The following is a 20,500-nucleotide window of genomic DNA, read 5'->3' on the forward strand; positions in this document are numbered from 1 at the left end:
CCAAGGCCAGGAGTCGCTGACCTTCCTCCTCCCTCGAGACAAAATTATCTCTCAGTAAGGAACACACACACTACACACACACACGGATAATGAAGATGTGGTTACAGGATGGCCATATTTTGCCATTGAAGTTTTGTTATGATGGAAATTTCACCACCGCTATCACCATTAGAGCAGAGATGGGGACAAATGAGACTACCCTTGAATTTCCCAGCCATGCACTGATTTTCTGCAAGACTGGTCAGACGCTCACCAAAACAAAATTTGATACCTTCAGGCTTTGTTGCACAGCAAAAAATAATTAAGCGAGAGCTTCATAACACTTTCTTGTAAAGGCACTTTGAATTTTATGCCGTCATATTCTGCGAGCCCCAGTGTAATTTTACTGTGGAATTGTGCCAGTGAATGAGTGTATTTCCACTGCGTATGTGTGTACATGTGTGTGTCTGAGAGAGGGAGATGGAAAGAAGAAGGCAGAAAATGTGTGAAAGGAAAAGACACTGAAGGCTTCAGGTGAGAAATTAGAAATATTAGCATATTTATTACAGCAACATGAAAGACATTAGAATGCCTACACCCTTTACAACAAGCAACGCAGAGGAGACTGGCATGAGGACAAATAAGCATTGTACGGTGGCCAAAGAAAGAGAGAGCGAGAAAGACAAGGAGAGAGAGAGAGAGACAGAGAGCTGAAAGTCTCGAATGAGAAGCACTCATGAACATTTACAATACAGACATGGTGGGCAATGGAGGACAAACACTGTATTTGAGATCAAGCAAACCAACCCACATAGCTAACCTTGGTAGGGTGAATAGTGATACAAACCTGGGATTTTGAAACTGAAGCGTGGGTATGACTTCTGCATTCTAAAAATTTCAAAAGAGGGAGTGTTGAACAGGCTTGTAAAAAGGGAGGCTGTTGTTGCAATATACCCTCATCTTTTGGGTGACACAGAATTTTCCTTTTCTAATCCTGACATTGCATGAGGAATTTTGCACATAAAAATACAGAAATTGTGCAGCCAAATACACCCAAATCAAATTGTAACCTGCGTTTCTTTGATTTCATTTCTTGATCAACGGACATCTTATGACTCAAATAAATAAGAACAATTCTGTCAACTTTTCTGTCAGCTTTTAGGTCCATCAGCTTTAAGATTTACTAGAATACTTTCAGAACAAACTGACTTTGTTCTGCTTCGAGGAATCAAGGTGAAGGTGCTGTTGGAGGGGATCTCTGGGATGTTACAAAACCAGGGTGCTGATAATGAGGTCATCTTAAGAACACAGATAAATACTACCTGTACATACACTTTACTCTTAATATTGCCTCTGTAGGGCAACAGAAAAGAACAATAGCTCAGTAAATAAGGCATCTAAAAGGCCAGCGGTCAAGGGTAGTCCGCTAGAGTGAAATCATAGAGTTAGCAAGAGTAGAATGTACTGACAGTTTCAGAGTGTATTGTAGTTTTGTGTGCAGCATATTTGACAGAATAGCTGTGGTTTGGCAAACAGTATTTCATTTCTGGGTTATGTTTTTTTTAGCTATAAATGTATTTTTATGCCTTCTGTATTTAAACATATTTTCCGTGCCACGATTTTACCATTTCTGGCAATAAAAAACCCCCCAAAACCATACACACAAAAAAACACAAGCATAAAGCACGTTATTGTGCTGCCAGGTAGTGGTTGAACGCTGGTCCCGACCAAGATCCCAGACCTGGTTTCTCCTCCGATTGTCAAGAGGGTGAATCGGAGATAAATCGGCCTCAGACTCCTGCCGTCTGTGCCCAGCTTTTGTCATTCTACACCAGGTCCTTGATTTCAGCTTAACAGGTCTGCCGTTCCTAGTTACAGTTGCTAAGCTATGATTGGACGATTTCTGCTCAGGGGAGGGGTTTAGCGAGTGTTCATTTTGTGATGTCTGGATGGAAATTTGATCTCAGAACTTCTCTTATCTCATCTTCCCTTCTTCCATCCCTTCCTCACCCCAACAAGCCTCTTTACAAGTTGTGTTGTAGGCCGACACAGGCTTAAAAAGTGCATGTAATTATTGTTGCTAATTACTCAAATTAAGCCAGTGTATCAATAAAGAAAGTCCATTCTACTCATTCTAACGCTATGGTAGAAACTGCAGTCACTGTCACCAGTCAATCAAAGCTGAAGCTTTGCACCATGCTACATTCCTTTGTTCCCACCAACAAATCACCTTCCTTCACTTTTCTCCTGTTTGACCCACCCCTGAACGAGTTCAGAAATCTCTTTTTCACAATAAAAGTACATCATAGTCATCATCGTTATCATTACAAACATTCTAACATTGGAAATCAACACTGTACATATTTTACACTATGATACAATCATATATACTGTACGTTTTGCCACTGTTGGTCCTATAGAGTACCACATATATTAAAACTGGTTTGGGAATACACTAAAGCAGGTTCAGTGCCATTAATGCAGTGCACACAAAGAGGGTCCCATTATATTTAACCTTGTAATTGACGTGATGAGCAGCAGTTACCTTCTGATAAAGAAAAATCAACAAACCAATGTATTTGCTTTTTGCTGAAAGCACTGTTTGGTAAATCTACCTTTTGTGTATTGGTTTGAAACTAGGGGTGCTTGAAATAGGTTGGCATGACTGATAACAAGAAAGCGAGACAGTACAAGACACATCTTTTTTAAAGTGAAATTGAACCTCTTGTGGTGGCACAGCTGAAAATCAACACTGCGTAATCATCTTGCTGAAAAAATGGTCCACCCTGATGCTCTGTTTCATCAAGCAGACTATTCAGACAAAACACTGTAATTACTGTGACCAGCCCTGTGTTGCCATCCAGCCATGGCAACTGACAAAAGGAAGGAGTATAGTAAGAATGGTGGTATTTTGCCCAGATGAACATTTCAAGGTTACTGTACATGGCACAACACTGGAAAAACAAGTTACACGTTCTTAACAGTGTCAACTCTATCATGACCTTGGCATCACCTTTGCTCGACACAAAGCACTATAACTTTCTTAACACACCTGAAACACGGGAAGGCAAACTGTTGGCCTGAAATATTCTGAACAACATCACTGTAACCGCTGAATAGATGATGTTGTTTGGAATAGACAGTCAGTTATGGAAGAGTAAAAATGTCTCTGTGCTAACTGCACATTAAGCAGTTTCAGCTGTTTTCTTTGCACTCACGTCTTTAGTGCAAGCAGACTAGCAAACGTGCATTGGGTCTAGTTGCTAAATGTGTCTGAGAGCAGTCGCTAGGGAAGCCCTTGTCCTGGTCAAATACACTATTTAAATGAATCACTTCCATCCTACATGAGCTAGCAAAATCTACATCCCTCTCTATCTCTAAAGGTCCAGGTTTTCTGTTCCCCTCACCCCACACATTCATGTCATTCAGAATCTGGCTCATTCAGTAGCTTTCTGCATACAGAGAGCAATGGAATGGGCTATGCATGTACTAGGTAATAACTCCTGTTAAGGTTGAGCAATATAACCCTCACCACCAATACAAACGTTAGGTCCATCTCTACGGTTGTGGGACACGCAGCCCATATAAACATATATCTACACATATACATATCTTCTGACCCTTTTAAACTCTTCAAGGTGAAAACTCCGAACAGAAACATAATGACGGTAAAAACCAACTGTACACCTCACAGACAGTGATAATAATTATATTCTAATTTTTTTTTTTTTTTTTGTCATTTGTTAAAAAACTTTTTTTTTCTTCTTTCGCTGAGCTGATATGATGTGAAATGGTCTGGGATGCTCTAGATGTGGCCTTGTTGCTGGACGTGTCTCTCTGTTGCTCCATAATGGTGGTGGTGGTGTTGCAGCCAGACACCAGGGTGCTGGGAGTGCTAAAGCCGGTAGTGCCCATCAAGGATGGGAAGAATGGTGAAACTGCGAGAGGGTGAAGGAGTCATGCGTCCATGTTGTCTCCATCTCAGTGTGTGTCAAAATCAATGGAGGCCCGAGCACAGAGTATCCATTACAACTCCATTTCAGTAGGGAAACTCTTCACAGGAGCGTCCATTTTGGCTCTGTCTCACTGTGTGTTTATCTGGAAACTGTTATACTTGAACGTGCGTCCCCTGGGTCTGCAGGCTCTGCGCACTGGACAAAATCTTCTTCTGGTGGCCCGCTAGAGTCACACCCATCTTAGCCAGTTCACTGCAAGGAAGACAGAAAAAAATGCAGACAGAAATATTATTTATGAATGACACTTTCAGAGAAAAAAAACCTGCATTGTCCTTCATTTGCCAAGCTGCTGCTGAGGTTTCAGGTCCAAGATACTTGTTTAAATCCCCTTCTTTAATTTTCAAATGACACAAATATAATGTCTTTTACTGTTCGTTTAACACCAGCTGTCTGTACCTGACACTGATGTAGAGGACTGAGTCCAAGCTGACATATCCAGCACTGGAAAAGTTCTCCTTATACTGGCCCATCTTGATGGCCTCCAACCACTCATCCACTGTGTTCACACTGAACTCTGGGGTGGACGGGTCCTCCCTGCTGGGATACAAAGCACACTCAGGGTTTGAGGGTCCTTAAAAGTCCAATGATCTAAATGTTAGGCTTTAAGTTGTCTTAAAAAGTCTACATACGATTTTGTCCAATTCGTCTTAAAAACTGATTGGAAGTTAACTTCTGTAACTTTGATAAAGTTGCTAAGTTGTTCACTTCAGTCTCACTTTTCAGTGTGTTTTTGTATTGATCACACTGTTACAAAAGTACAAAAGAAACCAACATGGAACCAATAACCTTTAATGCAAACTGTGCAGCCTGGTCACACTTTCTCGGAGCACACCCAGTTAATATGCTCGCGATGTGTTGTGTGGGCTAACGTGGCCTCTCCTCTCATCCAAAAAATAGCTGCTTCTAGTTCTCGTTAACGTTGCTTTCATCTAATATGAGCAGGGGAAAGTTCAACATGATCTGGCTGAAGAACAGCGCATTTAGTGCCTATTTGAAGTGTGCTGAAAATAGCTAATTGGAAACCCACCGCACCTTATGCAAGAGGGCGCTCGACTGAGGAACTCTGGGTGTAAAGCCTTAGAGTCACATGGGAAGTCAGAAAAACATAAAACTGCAATAAAAAGCCGATTTTCCATCATACCCTTGGTAGGAAGAAAAATCAAGGACATTTTGTCCTGTGGAGTGGCCAAATCAAGTTTCTGACTGGTGCTGATGTCAATAGTTCATCCTTTTTCAACAGTTATTGAAGTTAATTCTTGTTAGGACATTCATAATAGTAAAAGCTGTCGACAGCACACTTGAAGAGCCAGTTAATGCTTGCCCATGGTGCTGGACTTGTTTTTGGACAGAGTAGCTTTAATTCTGCAACAACCACAGCATGACAGACTCAAATCCACTGTGAAAAGAAAACATAAACCCTAAACTTTAAACCTAGCCATTAGTGGGTAAGTATGATTAATGATTGGTCCCCTCACTGCCCTGTTTGCTTCCCTCCTAAACTTACTGAATACCTTGCATATGTGGGACAAATTACAACTGCACTCACATACAGTGATTTACTGTCATAGCCAATAAGACGCTTTTCGGTTGTGCTGGAATCTGCCTCTGTCTGCTTTGAAAGGGATTGAAACATATTCTGTTGCACACTCTGTGTGTTGGTTCTGAACATCAGATAAATGCCTGAAGTATAAAAATGTAAATGTAAAAATAATGATATTCTATGGATGTGTGCAATACAACGGGGGAGGCAAGGAGATTATTAAACTGAAGGTGTGACTATGGATACGCCAAAGCACAACCTTATATTCATACCTTTTCACTGGCAAATATTACTTTGCTGAGAAAAGATAAGAACGTCATTTACTGGAATGACATTTCCTACTTTGCACAGTTTTCAAGACTGACAAAGGAGATTTACAATGTAGATCTGAGGCAGTGATTACGTCCCCAATGCACAGACCATCCTATAATCTAATCCAAGCATCTCAAAACTACATGCGTGTGTCAGGGAATGTGTTGATTTCCCAGCTTTAATTCATAGCTTTCTCCCACTGACCATGCTGAGCTGTTGGCCAGCTCTCTGAGGCTGGTTGGGTTTCTGATGAGCTTGTCCAGGATTGTGACAATCTGTCCAAACTTTGGCCTGTCGCTGCGTCCCTTCTCCCAGCAGTCCAACATGAGCTGGTGCAACACCACAGGACAGTCCATCGGCGCAGGAAGACGGTAGCCCTCATCTATTGCTTTGATCACCTGAAAGGGAGAGAGTGTAAAATATCATGTTCTGGATCAATACGAGAGAGGGAAATAAAAATGTCCTGGAAAATTCAGTTTCATAGCAAACTGAGCTGGAGATCGAGGTTAAAGTAAATGAGACATGATGTCTGTGTTTGTGACTCACATCCTGGTTGGACATCTCCCAGTAGGGTCTCTCTCCGTATGAAATCACCTCCCACATGACGATGCCGTAACTCCACACGTCGCTGGCGGAGGTGAACTTCCTGTAGGCTATGGCCTCTGGAGCCGTCCATCTGATGGGGATCTTCCCTCCCTGGAGATGGTTCACAACACAGTCAACACATACTTGGCATCCTGAACATGTCTCCCTGAACTTGATGTTTTACCCCGTCTGTCACGGTGCAAATATTTAGAGGTTGTTTTAGTAATACGTTTTGTGGCTAAAGCGCTCTAATAAATCAAGAGCAGAGCTGACAAAACAAATTACAAGATGGTGGCTGCAGAGAAGCTCGCTGCCTTTAAGAACACAGCAGGTGAGGTGACACACCAACTTAACAAAACAGCACTCCTCTCTAATATGCTCACAACATCCAGTACTTTTGCTCCTCTGTTTGTTCTTGTACTTTCTTTTGCCATCAATTTTCTCCTTCCATGCTGCTCCTGCCTTTGTTGTTGATGCAAAAGGATCAAAAGGATTCCATAAAGCCCACTGTATAGACAAAGTAGACAGGAAGATACCCCCCGCCCTTTCTGTCTCACTCGGTCTAACACAAACACGCACGCACACACACACACTCTCGCGCTACCTCTATAGGGCTCGGTTCAGCTTTTTAACATGCGGAAGCTGCCTCTGCACCACCTAGCATTCCCCATCTCTGCTTGGTCAAAGTCAAATAAAAGACAAAGCTGCCAAGTCACTCGACACTGTACTTTTGTTTCCAGCACCCCCTGTCCACCCCTACCCCGTCCTCTTTTTTTCTCTTAACTGCTCTCACTGGATCCTTCCCCTGCCTTCTCTTATTTTCCCTCTCTCTTAGCCTCCCTCGATCTCACTCTTATTTGATATCCTCCCTCTCTGTGTCTCTTCCCCATCTCCGCCTCGGCCTCTCCCTGTCCCCCCACCCCACCCTCCATGCCTGCAGCTCTCCATCTAGGTCTCCTGACATCAGTGGGAGTGTGTGTGTGATTGCAATAGAGCAGTCAGCGGCTGATACACCCCTCCCAGGGCAATGCTAATGCCATATTAAAAATAACATCCCCAACACTTCCTATGAATATGAATAATACCATCTCCTTGTGGGCATTTTAGATGAGTTACTCCGCAGTGGTTTAACTCACTGACGTTTGAGTTTCTTCATTCTCTCGGCTCTGTGAGAGGATGGTGATGTTACCAAAGACTCCTTTGATTTGACTATATATAGGCAAAAAGATAAAGGGGAGGAGGAGTTTGTGTGTGTGCATTTAATTTAGTGAGGAGTATGTGTTTCATCATCAGCACTTGTGCGTCATGACCTCATACAAAACTTATACTGTTTAGACAGCCAGCTGCACTGTGTAATATAGTTCCAGAGCCTTAAGTCTTCGTTATTACAGAAACATTTTACATGTCATATCCTGGATGTTGCCTTGGTTGTCAGGTCTGTGTATTAGTATGTCTACCTGACCCCCTGTTGATACACATGGACTCAAAGCAGCAGGCTCCCTCATGCTTCTCATGAAACTGCAGCGTCCTTTTTTCATTTTCAGGTCTGATTGGACAGTTATTTTCTCTGATTGCTATTCTGGAGTTTAGAGAGTGAGTAAAGGCAGTAGAAGTAAAGAAAGTAGTTCGGTTCCTGTTTTCATCAATCTCAAGTCTCGGTAACTTGTTATATATCCAGTGACTCTACACAAGGTAGTAGACACGTTGCTACTTCCTCACACTGTACAAAGAAAAGTGACAACATCTGGATGCAGGCACTGGCATCTTGCGCTAATGATGTCATCTGTGCAGTAGGGATCGGGTGATGGAGATGTGGTATCGAAGTTAGACTTCGCTGTTGATCATGACATTACCCACCCATTAACTAATTAAAACCAAACATATCAGAAAATTGAGCACTTGAATTTACATTAGTGTGATAAGAACTATCTAAAATTACAAAAAAAAACCAAAAAAAAAAAAAAACGAAGAAAAAACATCTTTGATGTATATTTTGATTTTTTGGTTGAGCTTTCATACCATTCGCTAACACGGAGGGGGTGGGATTTATGGCCTATACTGCAGCCAGCTTTCACTTTTGAGGAGCTGTCATGCCGTCCAGCATTACATACAGTCATTGATTAAATGCAATTTAGAAGCGATTTACCTCAGAGATCAGCGTTTCCCACATTTGTTACAAGTAATTTACCTTAACAAAACTAATGCGATTGGTTCACTCCGGGTTTTCACTCCCCCGTGTCAGGGAAAATTTGCATAAACTTTCTCAGCTTGTCCACGCAGTACCTTTTGGCCATCTTTAAACTGTTGAATCATGGAGGATCATTGCCAGAACATCATTTGAAAAATAATTTTATGCATGTTGGATTTGAATTTGGACTTAGACTGTAGAGGTCATTGGCTGGATGAACTCATTTACTTAAGACAGCTGCAACCTGTGAGTATTTATCTTACCCTTGTAGTGTAGGCAGCCTCTGGGTCGTCCTCCAGAACCCGACTCAGGCCAAAGTCAGACACTTTACAGACCAGGTTGCTGTTGACCAGGATGTTTCGGGCTGCCAGGTCTCGGTGAACGTAGCTCATGTCTGACAGGTACTTCATACCTGAGGCGATGCCACGCAGCATGCCAACCAGCTGGATCACTGTGAACTGGCCATCATGTTTCTGGAAGGGGAGACAAGGAGACGGCACAGAGTGTAAATGCTGCAGCAGGGTGGTGTAGTGATTAGGGCGGGGTCCTTCAACAACCTCAACTGGAAGTGAAGGTTCAAGCCAGGATTCAAGCACCTGTAATGGCAGCAATCTGCACTTCTGAAGTGTCCCTGAGCAAGAATCCCTTCCAGCTCTCGCTAAGCCTGTGCTTTGACCCCTCTCTGTGGAGGGTGGCAAGCAAAAGATGAATTTCTCCTCCCAGGGATCAATGGAGGATCACAAAAAACTCCTACTTTCAGAGGATTGGATCTGACAGAGCAGACAAAACTTTCCTTTCTAACACTGACCGGGTGCCCAAGCAGAGCTCACTGGATTTCAGATTTGAGCTGTCTTTGGCAGAGAGCAGAGCCTGTTGATCGATGACGGTCCGGCTCACCTTCCTCTGCCAATTATTTCTGCCCCTGGCCAACGGTCCCCGTTAAAAAGCCATCCATGTTATCAGTCACCCTCTCTCCTTTATATCATCTCTCCTTCCCTCTGTCTCTTTGTCCTCTCCATCCATCTCTGTGTCTCCTCAGTCTCTGTCTCAGAGACGGAAAGAACTCTGTATTACTTAGTTTCAGTCTCCATCCATCTATATCTTCCTTCATCTTTCTGCATCTGTGCACCCCCCCCCCTTTCTCTATCGTTCTTTCTCTCTCTCTCTCTCTCCCTCGGCAGCTGTGGAGTAAGTTAATTAGCCGGTGGTTTTGTGAGATGCTGATTGATTGGACTGTCTAACAAACCTACAGACTTCCTCTATCAATCTGCCCACCACATTGTACTGCCAGGAAGGAGGAGGGAAGGGTGGGCAGGGCAGGGAAAGCGAGTGGAGACAAATGCAGGGCAGAGAGGTTAGAGAAGGAGATGAAGGAGACAGATGAGACAGGTGAATATGGAAAATTAGACTTTTTTTTGGGGCAAATTCTGGCGTATTATTGAAGTTCTTACTAGAAAACTGAAGGAGGAAATGTAATGAAGGGATGACTAGAAAGGCCACTGTAGGTAGAAACAAAGAGAGGAAGAGCTTCTCTGACAGAACAGTGGTTTTGTTATTTCTGAGGGATGGCTGCTTAATAAATGGTCAGCGTAATTAAAGACACATATGGATGCCAGGAGCACGGATGAGTTGTAAACCCATAAAACTGATTCCATAATTATATTGAGCCACTGCGGACACTCTTTATAACCCTTATTAGCATACATACTGATACGCACAACATGCGTGTGTGTGTGTGTGTGTGTGTGTGTGTGTGTGTGTGTCAGGACACTATCTTCCTCAGCCATTTTTTATCTGTCAGATTTCATTTCATTTTGCTTCAGTGTTGCTGATGGGATTGGTGTCTATTTAGCGATGGGCCTATCATCACGGGCTTAATGGCTTTGGAGCACTGCAGTGATTTTACAGGCTGACAAACAACTCTGAATATGAATCAGGGGGACTTTCAACGTGAGGCACGCGAGGGCTGCAACAAGTTATTCATCTGCATGTGTGCGAAGCCCAATTCAGGGCTCCTGAGCTAAATCAATAGCGCACGCCTGCAGCTTCTTTGCACGTGCTTTGTACGAACAGGAGTCATGAATCGTGCATGTATCAAAATGTACACATCATATGCTTGTTTACTGCATCTGCAATGAAATGGAGAGCCATACTTCTGTGTATATAATTGACTTTTTAAGAAATGCTTCAGAACCTTCCGGCAATTTTGAGAAAACACATCCAGATTTGTTAAATAAACGTAATGTATCTGCAGGTTTGTGATATGTTTCAGAGGATGGCTTGAAGGATTTTTCAAAACATCAATTTGTGTAATGACCTATCGAGTGACAGGCTCTTTTTAACTCTTGTCATAATGTCAATTTTAATTACAAAGCAAAACTTTCACAGCCTTCCTTTGATTTTCAAATCACTGATAAGATGTTCAGCAATAACCTTGACTAAAAATCTGCTTTCCAGGACTCGCTGTTGTAATACTCAGCCATGGATTTAAACTCTTTGTTCTATGGCTTGATCTACAAACCATTTTTTAAACCACTCTCTCAATATAATAAATGTCCATAGAAATATTTCTGGTGACTATTTCTGTGTCCATTCATAGTAAAGATGATTTTCCTTAAATCTCAATTTTCTGGCATTTTGGAGGTGATCTCTAGTGTTATTCTCAGTTGCCATCTTGACTCATAACAGCCCTATTACTTCTGTGGTATTGCCTCACATTTGCAATATGAACTGTTCATTTTTGTATCCCCTGACAGAGCAAATGTTGCACACAAAGCAATACACTTTCTTTGGTTTATTACCCATTTGTCAGCAGTCTGCTGCTGTTTTCTGCTCTGGGATATGGACACTAAGTGCATTTCATAAACCCAGTATCAAACATCATGTGATGAAAGTGTGCAGAGGCCATGCATCCATCTCAACGCGTCTGGTCTCATCCACTTCTCCGTCTGTCTCACCACCGCCGTGTGTGTACTGTATATTGATGGCATTTTCTTGCTGCCGAAACAGGAGTGATTTTCACCTTTTTTTAACTGTTTTTTCAGTCACTTCAACTCAACATTTCACCCTGTAGACGTATGGTCTGATTTTACAAGTGTGTTCTTTTTAGATGTATATTTTACACTCTTACTGAGGGGACTACACGTGAAAATGTTGTTTAAAAGCAAATTTTTAAGGATTCTTCTTATGTCCTTGATCAGCTAAACTTAAGTCCTTGGTGGACTTTGTAGAACTTTCATAGATTGAATTCACCAGCTTTGAGAGATGAAAGACAATTTCAATCAGGTGCCTTTTATATATTTTCAAAAGAATCTGCCCTCAAGTACAGCAGTTTGGGAGAATGAACACTTAACAGCTTGGACATCATTTTCCACATGGCCTTTATAAAAGCTTGCAGCCCCGACCTTGGAGGAAGTTTGAGTGCTGTGTTCCTTCCAGCTGAGGCATGACTCACCTTGAGGAAAGTGTCCAGAGATCCGTTCTCCATGAACTCGGTTATGATCATCACCGGCTTACCTACGGAGGCACATAACAAGGCAGTTGTTAGTGGAGCAGAGTTACGAGGAAGAAAGACACCAACTATAAAGAGTCGAGGACAGAGAAGCAGTGGAGTCCACAGCTGTGACCAGCCTTCCTCTCTGCCTCTCTCTAGGGGATAACATGGCATGTCGTCATCAGTCACACTGACAGCTTCTAATCAGGCCTCTCCATAAACGCCAGGAGATAATTAGAATGGACCAATCCACCAGAATATGTGTGTGTGTTGGTGAGTGCGTGTGTGTATAAGGGGGCCTCCTGAGATCTCATGAATACTAATCAGCCTCAAGGGGGAAGGGGGGTTGTGGTGGGATCACCATGCACCTGCACCTGCATGAGTGTGTGTTTCTGTGCGTGTTTGTGTGATGAAGGGGTGGTTGACTGACAGGCCCCACGCACTATGGTCCCCTGCATGGCATCTGGTGGGGCTTACAAATGATTAACAAAGTACCTGCGATCACACACACACACTCACACACCACAAACAGCAGTTGCCCCTGTTTCACAGGGTTCTCCCAAGGCACCGCCTCCTGCAGCTGAGCTTTGCCAATCACAAGCACACAACATGCAGTACAAATGATGATGTTTGTGTGTGTGTGTGTGTGTGTGTGTGTATGGCTTGTAAATACACAGACTATGTCAGTTGTGATGAATAGGTCACATTTCCCCAATCAGACCTCAGAGATGCTGGGAAAAAACCTGGGGGAGAGATAAAGGCAGCACCAGAGAGGGAGAGAGAAACTCAAGGAGGGAGACAACAGAGAGTCATCTGTTTTCTTAAAGAAGAACGAAAAGCAGGGATAAAGGAGAAATGGTTTCATTTCTAAAAATCCCCAAAACTACCTCCAAAAATCAGTGATTGTGAGTATTTCTTAGCCGTTATTAGTAATTAGTTGATTCATTTCTTTCATCACTACTTTTTATGTATTTGCTGAATATATTATTTACTCAACATGACATGTTTTTTGATCAAAATGCTAATAAGGCTTAATTGAATTAAGAGTTTAAAGTGAAAACAAAAAGTTCAACAGAGAAAGAACTTCATGGAAAATAAACATAAAAGATTGAGGACAGTAAAGGAAAATATGAATTGGACTAAAGAGACAAAGGGTTAAAAGGCATGAGAAAGAAAGACAGATCGGAGGAGGAAAGGAAAGAAGAGGAAGAGCAAAGGAAAGAAGAGGGAAGAGGGAAGGAAAGAGGAAGAGGAAAGGAAAGAAGAGGAGGGATGGGCAAGGAGGGGTCAAAAGCTTGTCATGGAAAGGCAGGAACAACACCACTGAGGCCTACAGTGAGATTGTAGGTAAAGACAGCAATACATCACCTTAAATGAATTCACTATCTCACTGCAGCAAACACTCTCCCTCTCTCTCTCACACACACACACACACACACACACACACACACACACACACAAAAAAAGAGTCGCCTGGGCTCTGGCGGTGGTGTCTTCTTTGACAGTAACATTAGTCTCAGGGATAAAAGTGAAAGAGAATTGGATTTTCTTCTGCTGGGGGTGAGGACTGCTGGTCACATTTATCTCCACATGGGCCTGTGTGTGTGTGTGTGTGTGTGTGTGTGTGTGTGTGTGTGTGTGAGTGAGTGAGTGAAAGACAGAGCTGGTTTCAGGGCATGGCAAGTGGGGAGGGAGTGGCACAATGATGACCATCTGATTTCATCTGTGATCAGAAGTGTGTGCTCTGTGTGTGTGTGTGTGTGTGTTTTACACAGCAACAGATAAAACAGTTAATGTGATTGATCGTGACTGAGAGGAGGTCTCACTCTTCATGGCCTCCACTTTCGTGTGTGCGCCTGTATTTGTGAGCATGTGCTTTAGTGAGTCTCCGATTATAAACCCTGTGAATTTGAATGCATGTATGTTATTCTGTGTGTGTCCATGTGTGTCCATACAGAGCAGACAGACATATGCACATCTGAATGTCATATTCTACAAAATCGACAGCCATGAAATGGAAAAGAGCCATAAAGCTGTCTCTGAAAACCAATTGTGTGTTTGAACCCATGTATATTACCGGTGAAGGAGAATATTACCTTGAGCCCCACAGTGTGAGATGCGGTCAAGAGAGAAGCACAATGAAACACATTCATCCTGTTGTCTCAGCTTAGAGGACCACGTGAACTTGGTGTGTACACACACACACACACACACACACACACACACACACACAGCTACTGTATCATTAGCCATCATCTGGACATCTGCCATACAGAATTATCCCTGCACCTCTGAGAGATAACAGAGGTTACCAATAAAACCGACCACACGCACTCTCACTGTACATTAGCTCGTTCCCTCTCTTTGTCAGGTGCCAGCGCAAACACACACGCGCACACACACACACACACACACACACACTCAACCATTCAGTGAATCCCTTTCATTTCTTGTTGCGACTTCATCGCATGCCATCTACATTTCAAACGCACACACACACAAACTGACAGGAAGGAGCCTCTCCAGCGCATCGTGGAGCTCCTCTCTGCCAAACATTCACGAGCACTCCTCAATTTCCTCCTGAAAGCACATAATTAACTAATCACGTTCGTATTCATTTGAATTTATTGCCTTTCATCGCCTTCAGAACTAACACAGCCGTTTACTGAGCTAAAAACAACTCCCAGTGTATGGATCTCTGTGTGTGTGTGTGTGTGTGTGTGTGTGGATTGGGTATTGATGTTCTGCCAGGTGGAGTGTTATGGAATGGATCAGAGAGAGAGAGTTTGCGTTTCTTTACAGCTCTTCATTAAGTGAAAGTAGAAAGTGTTGTTTCTGCTCTCCCCAGGACGGTCGTTCAGGCCTCGTGTGAGAGCGTGTGTGTGTGTGTGTGTGTGTGTGTGTGTGTGTGTATGTATGAACGTGATACATACACGAGACAACATATGTACAATATATCTGCTAAATTAGAGGTTCTGTATGTGCTGGTGTGAGTGTAAATGAGAGTGACAGAGTCTGTACACATCTGGACAATGACATTATGAGTGTCTATGTGTGTGCGTGCGCTGGTGGGCCACATTACCGCATTATTGGATGAGACTGCCCAAGGTACAAACGAGAAAATGAAATAACTGCTGTATTGATTAATGTTAAGGGTCTGAACTAAGTGATACAATGCTTTTAACACAGGACAGATCTCTGTTCTGGGAAGCTCCATGTGAGAGTGCGGGGGTGCAGAGAAACAGACAGAAACTCAATAACCTTATCTCCACCCCTCTCTTCACCTCTCCTCCCCTCTCCTCACTTTCTCATCTCCACTCATTTCCTCACGTTTGTCTCCTCACCATCTCTCCTCGCGTCTACTCACCCCTTTTCCTCAAATCTCTTCGCACATCTTTCCCCCCATCGCCCTCATTTGTTCTCAAGCCCCATCCTCTCTCATTTCCTCGCTCTTGTATCCTATCTCATCCATCCGTCTCCGCCACCCCCCCCGTCTCGCACCCTTCGTCACCTTTTCTCTACATTCCCCTCCTGTTTCTCCTCTTCCTCATTTGTCTCGGCAGTCCAATCTCCAGATCTGCACACTTAACTAAAAACATGAATAATTTCAAACCCTCTGACAGGAAACACTGAAACACTTATTGTTCAGCGCACTAAGACACACGGTTAAAACTAATCATTAGTTTCTTCAAACAGAAGACGGGTGGAGAAAGACGCATAGTTTTGCCGGTTTTAACAGAACCTTTGTAGAGCAGCTTTTTTTAATGTGTGTGTGTGCATGTGTGTGTGTGTGCGCGACGTGGGTAGATGAGATGGAGCTTGGTAATTGAGGGTTTTCCAAATGAGCCGATTGTTGCAGCGATTGTAAAACACATAAAGGACGGATGGATAAAATGAGGGACGGGGGAGATGAAGGGAAGATAAGGAGATGGAGGGGGGCGGGAGGGAGGGAGGGAGGGAGGGGCAGATTGCTGCACTTTCCTGATGTGTAGAGAGCCAGATAGAGAAAAGAAAGATCTATTTTTTTCTCTTTTTCTCCATGTGGCGCTCTAATTAGCATGACAATAGCAACAATCAGGTGACAGACAGCAGAGTAGGTTATTAGAGTGGCACACGGCAGGGGCTGAAGGCTTATGAGGTTTTAAGGGGAGAGAACACACACACGCACGCACACTCAGAAATGAATGAAAAAGGAAATTGCAGACAGCCAAAACAGGGGCTTGTGCACATTCCCAATACAAAATACAACTGTGTAAAGCGAAAATAAATCCCACTCCAACTATTGGCACTAAAACAACTGCCACCATCCCGACCGCCACTCCTATTAATAATACTTTCACTGTTATGCTGACAGTGTTACTATGCTTGTAAGACTATATCTATGATTATAACTGCTGCAACAAAGTCTACAATTGCACTTTTTCTGCAACATCAACACGAACAAGAGTACCACTAGTACTACCAACATTACTTCTTCCTGTTCTGGTACACTGTGGACATATTATTAAGTATTTTGATAACTGCACTACATGAAAAGAGCCAAATCTAGATGAGGAAGTGGCAGATAACTCCACAAACCTTACATTTCACTGATCTGAATACAGCCACATACTTGGCAATAGGCACCATTTCCCTGTACTTTTATGTTGTAGAGCTGAGCTGACTGGTCCAGTTGGAGTAATTTTTCAAGCAAAAAAAGACAAGAATTCCCCAGTTCCTGCTTCTCAAATGTGAAAATTTGCAGATTATATGGCAGTAACCTGAATATCTTTTAACTGTAGGTCAGTGAGCTACACAGTGGATAGTAGTATCTGAAGTAATGGTACTCTGGGAGAAAAGGTAATCGCAGCCATTGCATGTATTTTGGGTTTATTTGTCGCTATTACTTTGACAGCCTTATAGACTAACAGGATAAATGTGAAAAATACTATGAATTAAATTTAGAAAAGTATTTTGCACATGTATTTTGTACATCTGGATGACCTGGAAGCAATGAATAAAACACTCTCATGCAACTCTTTGAAGCTCTAAAGAACCTATTGCTACAGTATCATTACTTCTAATTAATATTATTACAACTGGTACTGCTACTTTATGCTACCACAGTTACTTCTACTACTGCCAATGCCTCTACTACCTCTACCACAGCAGTACTATGACAACAGCCATCACTCCTAGCACTACTCCAACCTGCAGCACTCCTGATTCTACTGCAACATATGCCTACACAAACCAATCCAACACACCTGAGTCCAGAGCAGTCAGGGTCAGCCTGCCTGATTAGACTGAGGGCGGCGTGAAGGGACCAGCTGGTGCTTGAGAAAAAGGCCTGAAGGAATTATTGACCCGCCTCAACTCTCACCCCTTCACTCGCACATACACACCCTGGGCTGTGACCTGTAAAATTACTGCTCCGCTCCTGAGATTTGTTTCTGAGGGGCTCTGTCAGCTTCCCAATGTGCCGTGAAGAGAGGTGAGACGGGAGAACCGCATGGAAAAGTAGACACTCGTTACGAGCACGCTCCGCCAAAACGACATGTATAAACATGTTTTTACATTCGCAGAGCACAGCAAAGAGCACCTTATCGTGTTTAAGTAAGTTGCTTGTCAAGCCGAAGTTGTGCTTCTTACAGTAGCTGTGTCAGTGTCAGCTGCACTATTGTCCCCATCACAAATAACTTCAAAGATTTGTCAGTAATTCTTGAATTTATTCTTGTACTTTAAATCAGAATAACGTGTGCCAGCGAAAAGAAAGTGCCGTAATTACACGTCTGCCTGTCAGAGTAAAAACGCACAACTGATTGTTTAGTTTGTTGCTGTTGCAGTCCTACAAACTGCTCCGATCCTGTTAACCTCAGGTCATAGCTCACATCAAGCTTTATGTAGACAATGAGCGAGAGAGAGATGGAAAGAATGACAGAGCAAGAGGAAATGAATAAGACATGCAGTGGGGTCTCATTCTTAATATGCAAGCTGCTGAATATGCATGAGGCTAAAAAACACATCCAATTAACTTTATGAATTATTAATATTCATGATAAAAGCCTATGCATATGCATTTGCTCTTTTATTGTTGGCCTAAGTGCCGTTGAGCACCAGTGTGTGATGGACTGATGATCTTTGTGTGTATGTGTGACGGGGGGAGCGCGGCACGGCGGTGAGACTGGGGGGAAAGCAGAGGTTTATTCGTGTGCTGCGTGTTTACAATTCTGTCTCTTTGTCTCGACTGCCTCCCTCTTCCTTTTTCTTGTCTGTTGATCTCTAACAAACATCTGCATGACAAGGTGTCATGGAAGAACCGAGCGGTGGCACTGAGGAACGTGAACAGGAGGGGAAAGAGACATGAAACTGGCTAATTTTGAAAAGTGCCTGCATCCACACTAGTGTTTAACATTTCCGCAATAAACTCCAGAACAAAAGAAAAAGGCTTCATTTCTGTGATCATTCATACTTGTTTGAATATAGCCGAACTCGTTTAGCTGTTACAACTGTATATATGGAATAAATGCTACCTGTTCATCAGGCACTGCAAAATCAGCAGTACTGAGGTGACAGAGAGTTATCTTTCACCGCCACGCAGCCCCTGTTTTTTGATTTATCCACTTTGGATAACATTTTCAAAAAGTGTGAATATCGCAGACTTGCACAACATCGCACATTGTCGGACTGCAGAGAGCGGGAGTCTCGTATTCCAGTGGAGGCTAAATGAAAATGGGTGAGAGGAAGCTTCATTTAGACAAAAGAAAACAACTGAACCTGTTTTCATTTGGCTTTTCTGCTTATGATCACATGACTACCTCACATTTGCCATTGTTGGACCATTTCACTAATTATGAGAAGCTACACATTTGGGTCAGGTAACTCCATGAAGGTCATAAAGGGTCTTAAAGGCACGGAAAGGCTTCCCTCTGTGTTGTTCTGGCTGTTTCTTCCAGTTCTGTCAGCTGCAGAGCTAGTTGTGCCTGTGACTTCGGTGTGGTCGCAAGACCAAAACGGAGAGAAAAATTGATGTTTTCAATATTATCCAGCTTAGTGTTGATGTCTCCATGTTTGACTGAGAGAGACAGCAGATGAGACTGTGATTGACTGAGGGAGACGGAGAGCAAAAGAAAATGTGATTGATTGAGAAGATTAGATGGACACTGACTGAGAGAGAGAGCGGGAGGGTGAGACGGGGATATGAGATGAGAGGGGGATACATGGACAGAGAAAGAGTGGGACTTAGAGAGCGAGGCCCAGCGATAACAAATCAGCCATCTTGTTGAACCAGACCTGTGTCTACGAACACACACGCTCGCTCTAATTGCCTAACACAATCATGTGAAGTAAACAACTTGCCGCTTGAGAGGCGGACAGTCGCCACTCACATGCACACTGCCATGCGTCATCAATGTGCTACCATGGTAATGGAGCTTTTATCTGATCCAGGGTCAGCTCCTATTTACATCACCAACAGGTCCGCTGTGTCTCACACAGGTGTGTGTCAGAGGAAAGACAAGGGTGTGGTCACACAAACTACCAAAGGTGTTATCCACCCAAGCACACACGCAGGATGAAGTAAAGTTTTTGTTCAACAACTCACATCTTGTGACGACGCCCTCCAGCCTGATGATGTTCGGGTGGTCGAACTGTCCCATGATGGAGGCCTCAGACAGGAAGTCCCTCCTCTGTTTGTCCGAGTATCCTGCCTTCAGACTCTTGATGGCCACATAGATCTCCCTCTTTCCCTGAACACGCAGCCGACCACTGCACACCTCCCCAAACTCTCCTACGCACGCACACGCACACACACACACACACACACACACACACACAGCCAGAAAAGACACGATAAAACTATATGAAACTTGCTGCCAGCTGGTACAACAGGGATGGATAGATCTGAATATCTAAGACACCTCACCTTTTCAGAAGATTTAGAATATCTAATACTGACTTTATTGCATCGAGATTTTTTTTTCTATAACCAAAATTATTTTATGTTACAGGTGCGACAGTTTACAGCTGCAAAAATACGGCAAATTGTCCGTGCAGGCAAACATGACTCAAAGGACTCCATACAAATCAGCCCTAGTTTAAGTAATTTGAATTCAATCAAGTTAGATTTACTGTTTTTTTTTTTAAGCTATTAATATAGTCTACTGCTGTTTTACTGCCAACTCACCCGCTCCGATGACTCTCTCTATGCGAATATTGGAAGCATCGATCTCTTTGGCAAAGTCCCTGACAGCCTGGTTGGGGTCTTCATAGGTGTGAGGATGGATGTAGGTCCTGCTGCCTGGAAGCTTGACTGGATGAGTGGAAAAGTAGAGAAATGGGGAGAGATAAATAGAAAAGATAAATGGTAAAATATAGCCAGCTTTTGCAGGATGTATGGTTATTACTTT

General features: G+C 43.1%; 1 protein-coding gene across 2 annotated transcripts in view; it reads right to left on the reverse strand.

Annotated features, from left to right (window-relative positions):
* Positions 1 to 514: 514 nt before the first annotated feature.
* Positions 515 to 20,500, reverse strand: part of LOC143329725 (ephrin type-A receptor 3-like) — an 83,784-nt gene continuing 63,798 nt past the window's right edge. The window contains exons 12-19 of one of the 2 annotated variants that reach the window (XM_076745747.1): positions 20,278 to 20,403; positions 19,696 to 19,881; positions 12,075 to 12,136; positions 8,884 to 9,093; positions 6,394 to 6,543; positions 6,052 to 6,245; positions 4,392 to 4,529; positions 515 to 4,187 (exon numbers count right to left, since the gene is read on the reverse strand). In XM_076745747.1, coding sequence (XP_076601862.1) covers positions 4,088 to 4,187; positions 4,392 to 4,529; positions 6,052 to 6,245; positions 6,394 to 6,543; positions 8,884 to 9,093; positions 12,075 to 12,136; positions 19,696 to 19,881; positions 20,278 to 20,403 — 1,166 coding nt within the window. In that variant the 3' untranslated portion in view covers positions 515 to 4,087. Of the gene's footprint in view, positions 4,188 to 4,391; positions 4,533 to 6,051; positions 6,246 to 6,393; positions 6,544 to 8,883; positions 9,094 to 12,074; positions 12,137 to 19,695; positions 19,882 to 20,277; positions 20,404 to 20,500 lie in introns of both variants that reach the window. The other variant, XM_076745746.1, reaches the window with a different exon arrangement.

The sequence above is a fragment of the Chaetodon auriga genome, chromosome 12 (assembly GCF_051107435.1).
Source record: "Chaetodon auriga isolate fChaAug3 chromosome 12, fChaAug3.hap1, whole genome shotgun sequence".
In the NCBI taxonomy this organism is placed as follows: domain Eukaryota; kingdom Metazoa; phylum Chordata; class Actinopteri; order Chaetodontiformes; family Chaetodontidae; genus Chaetodon; species Chaetodon auriga.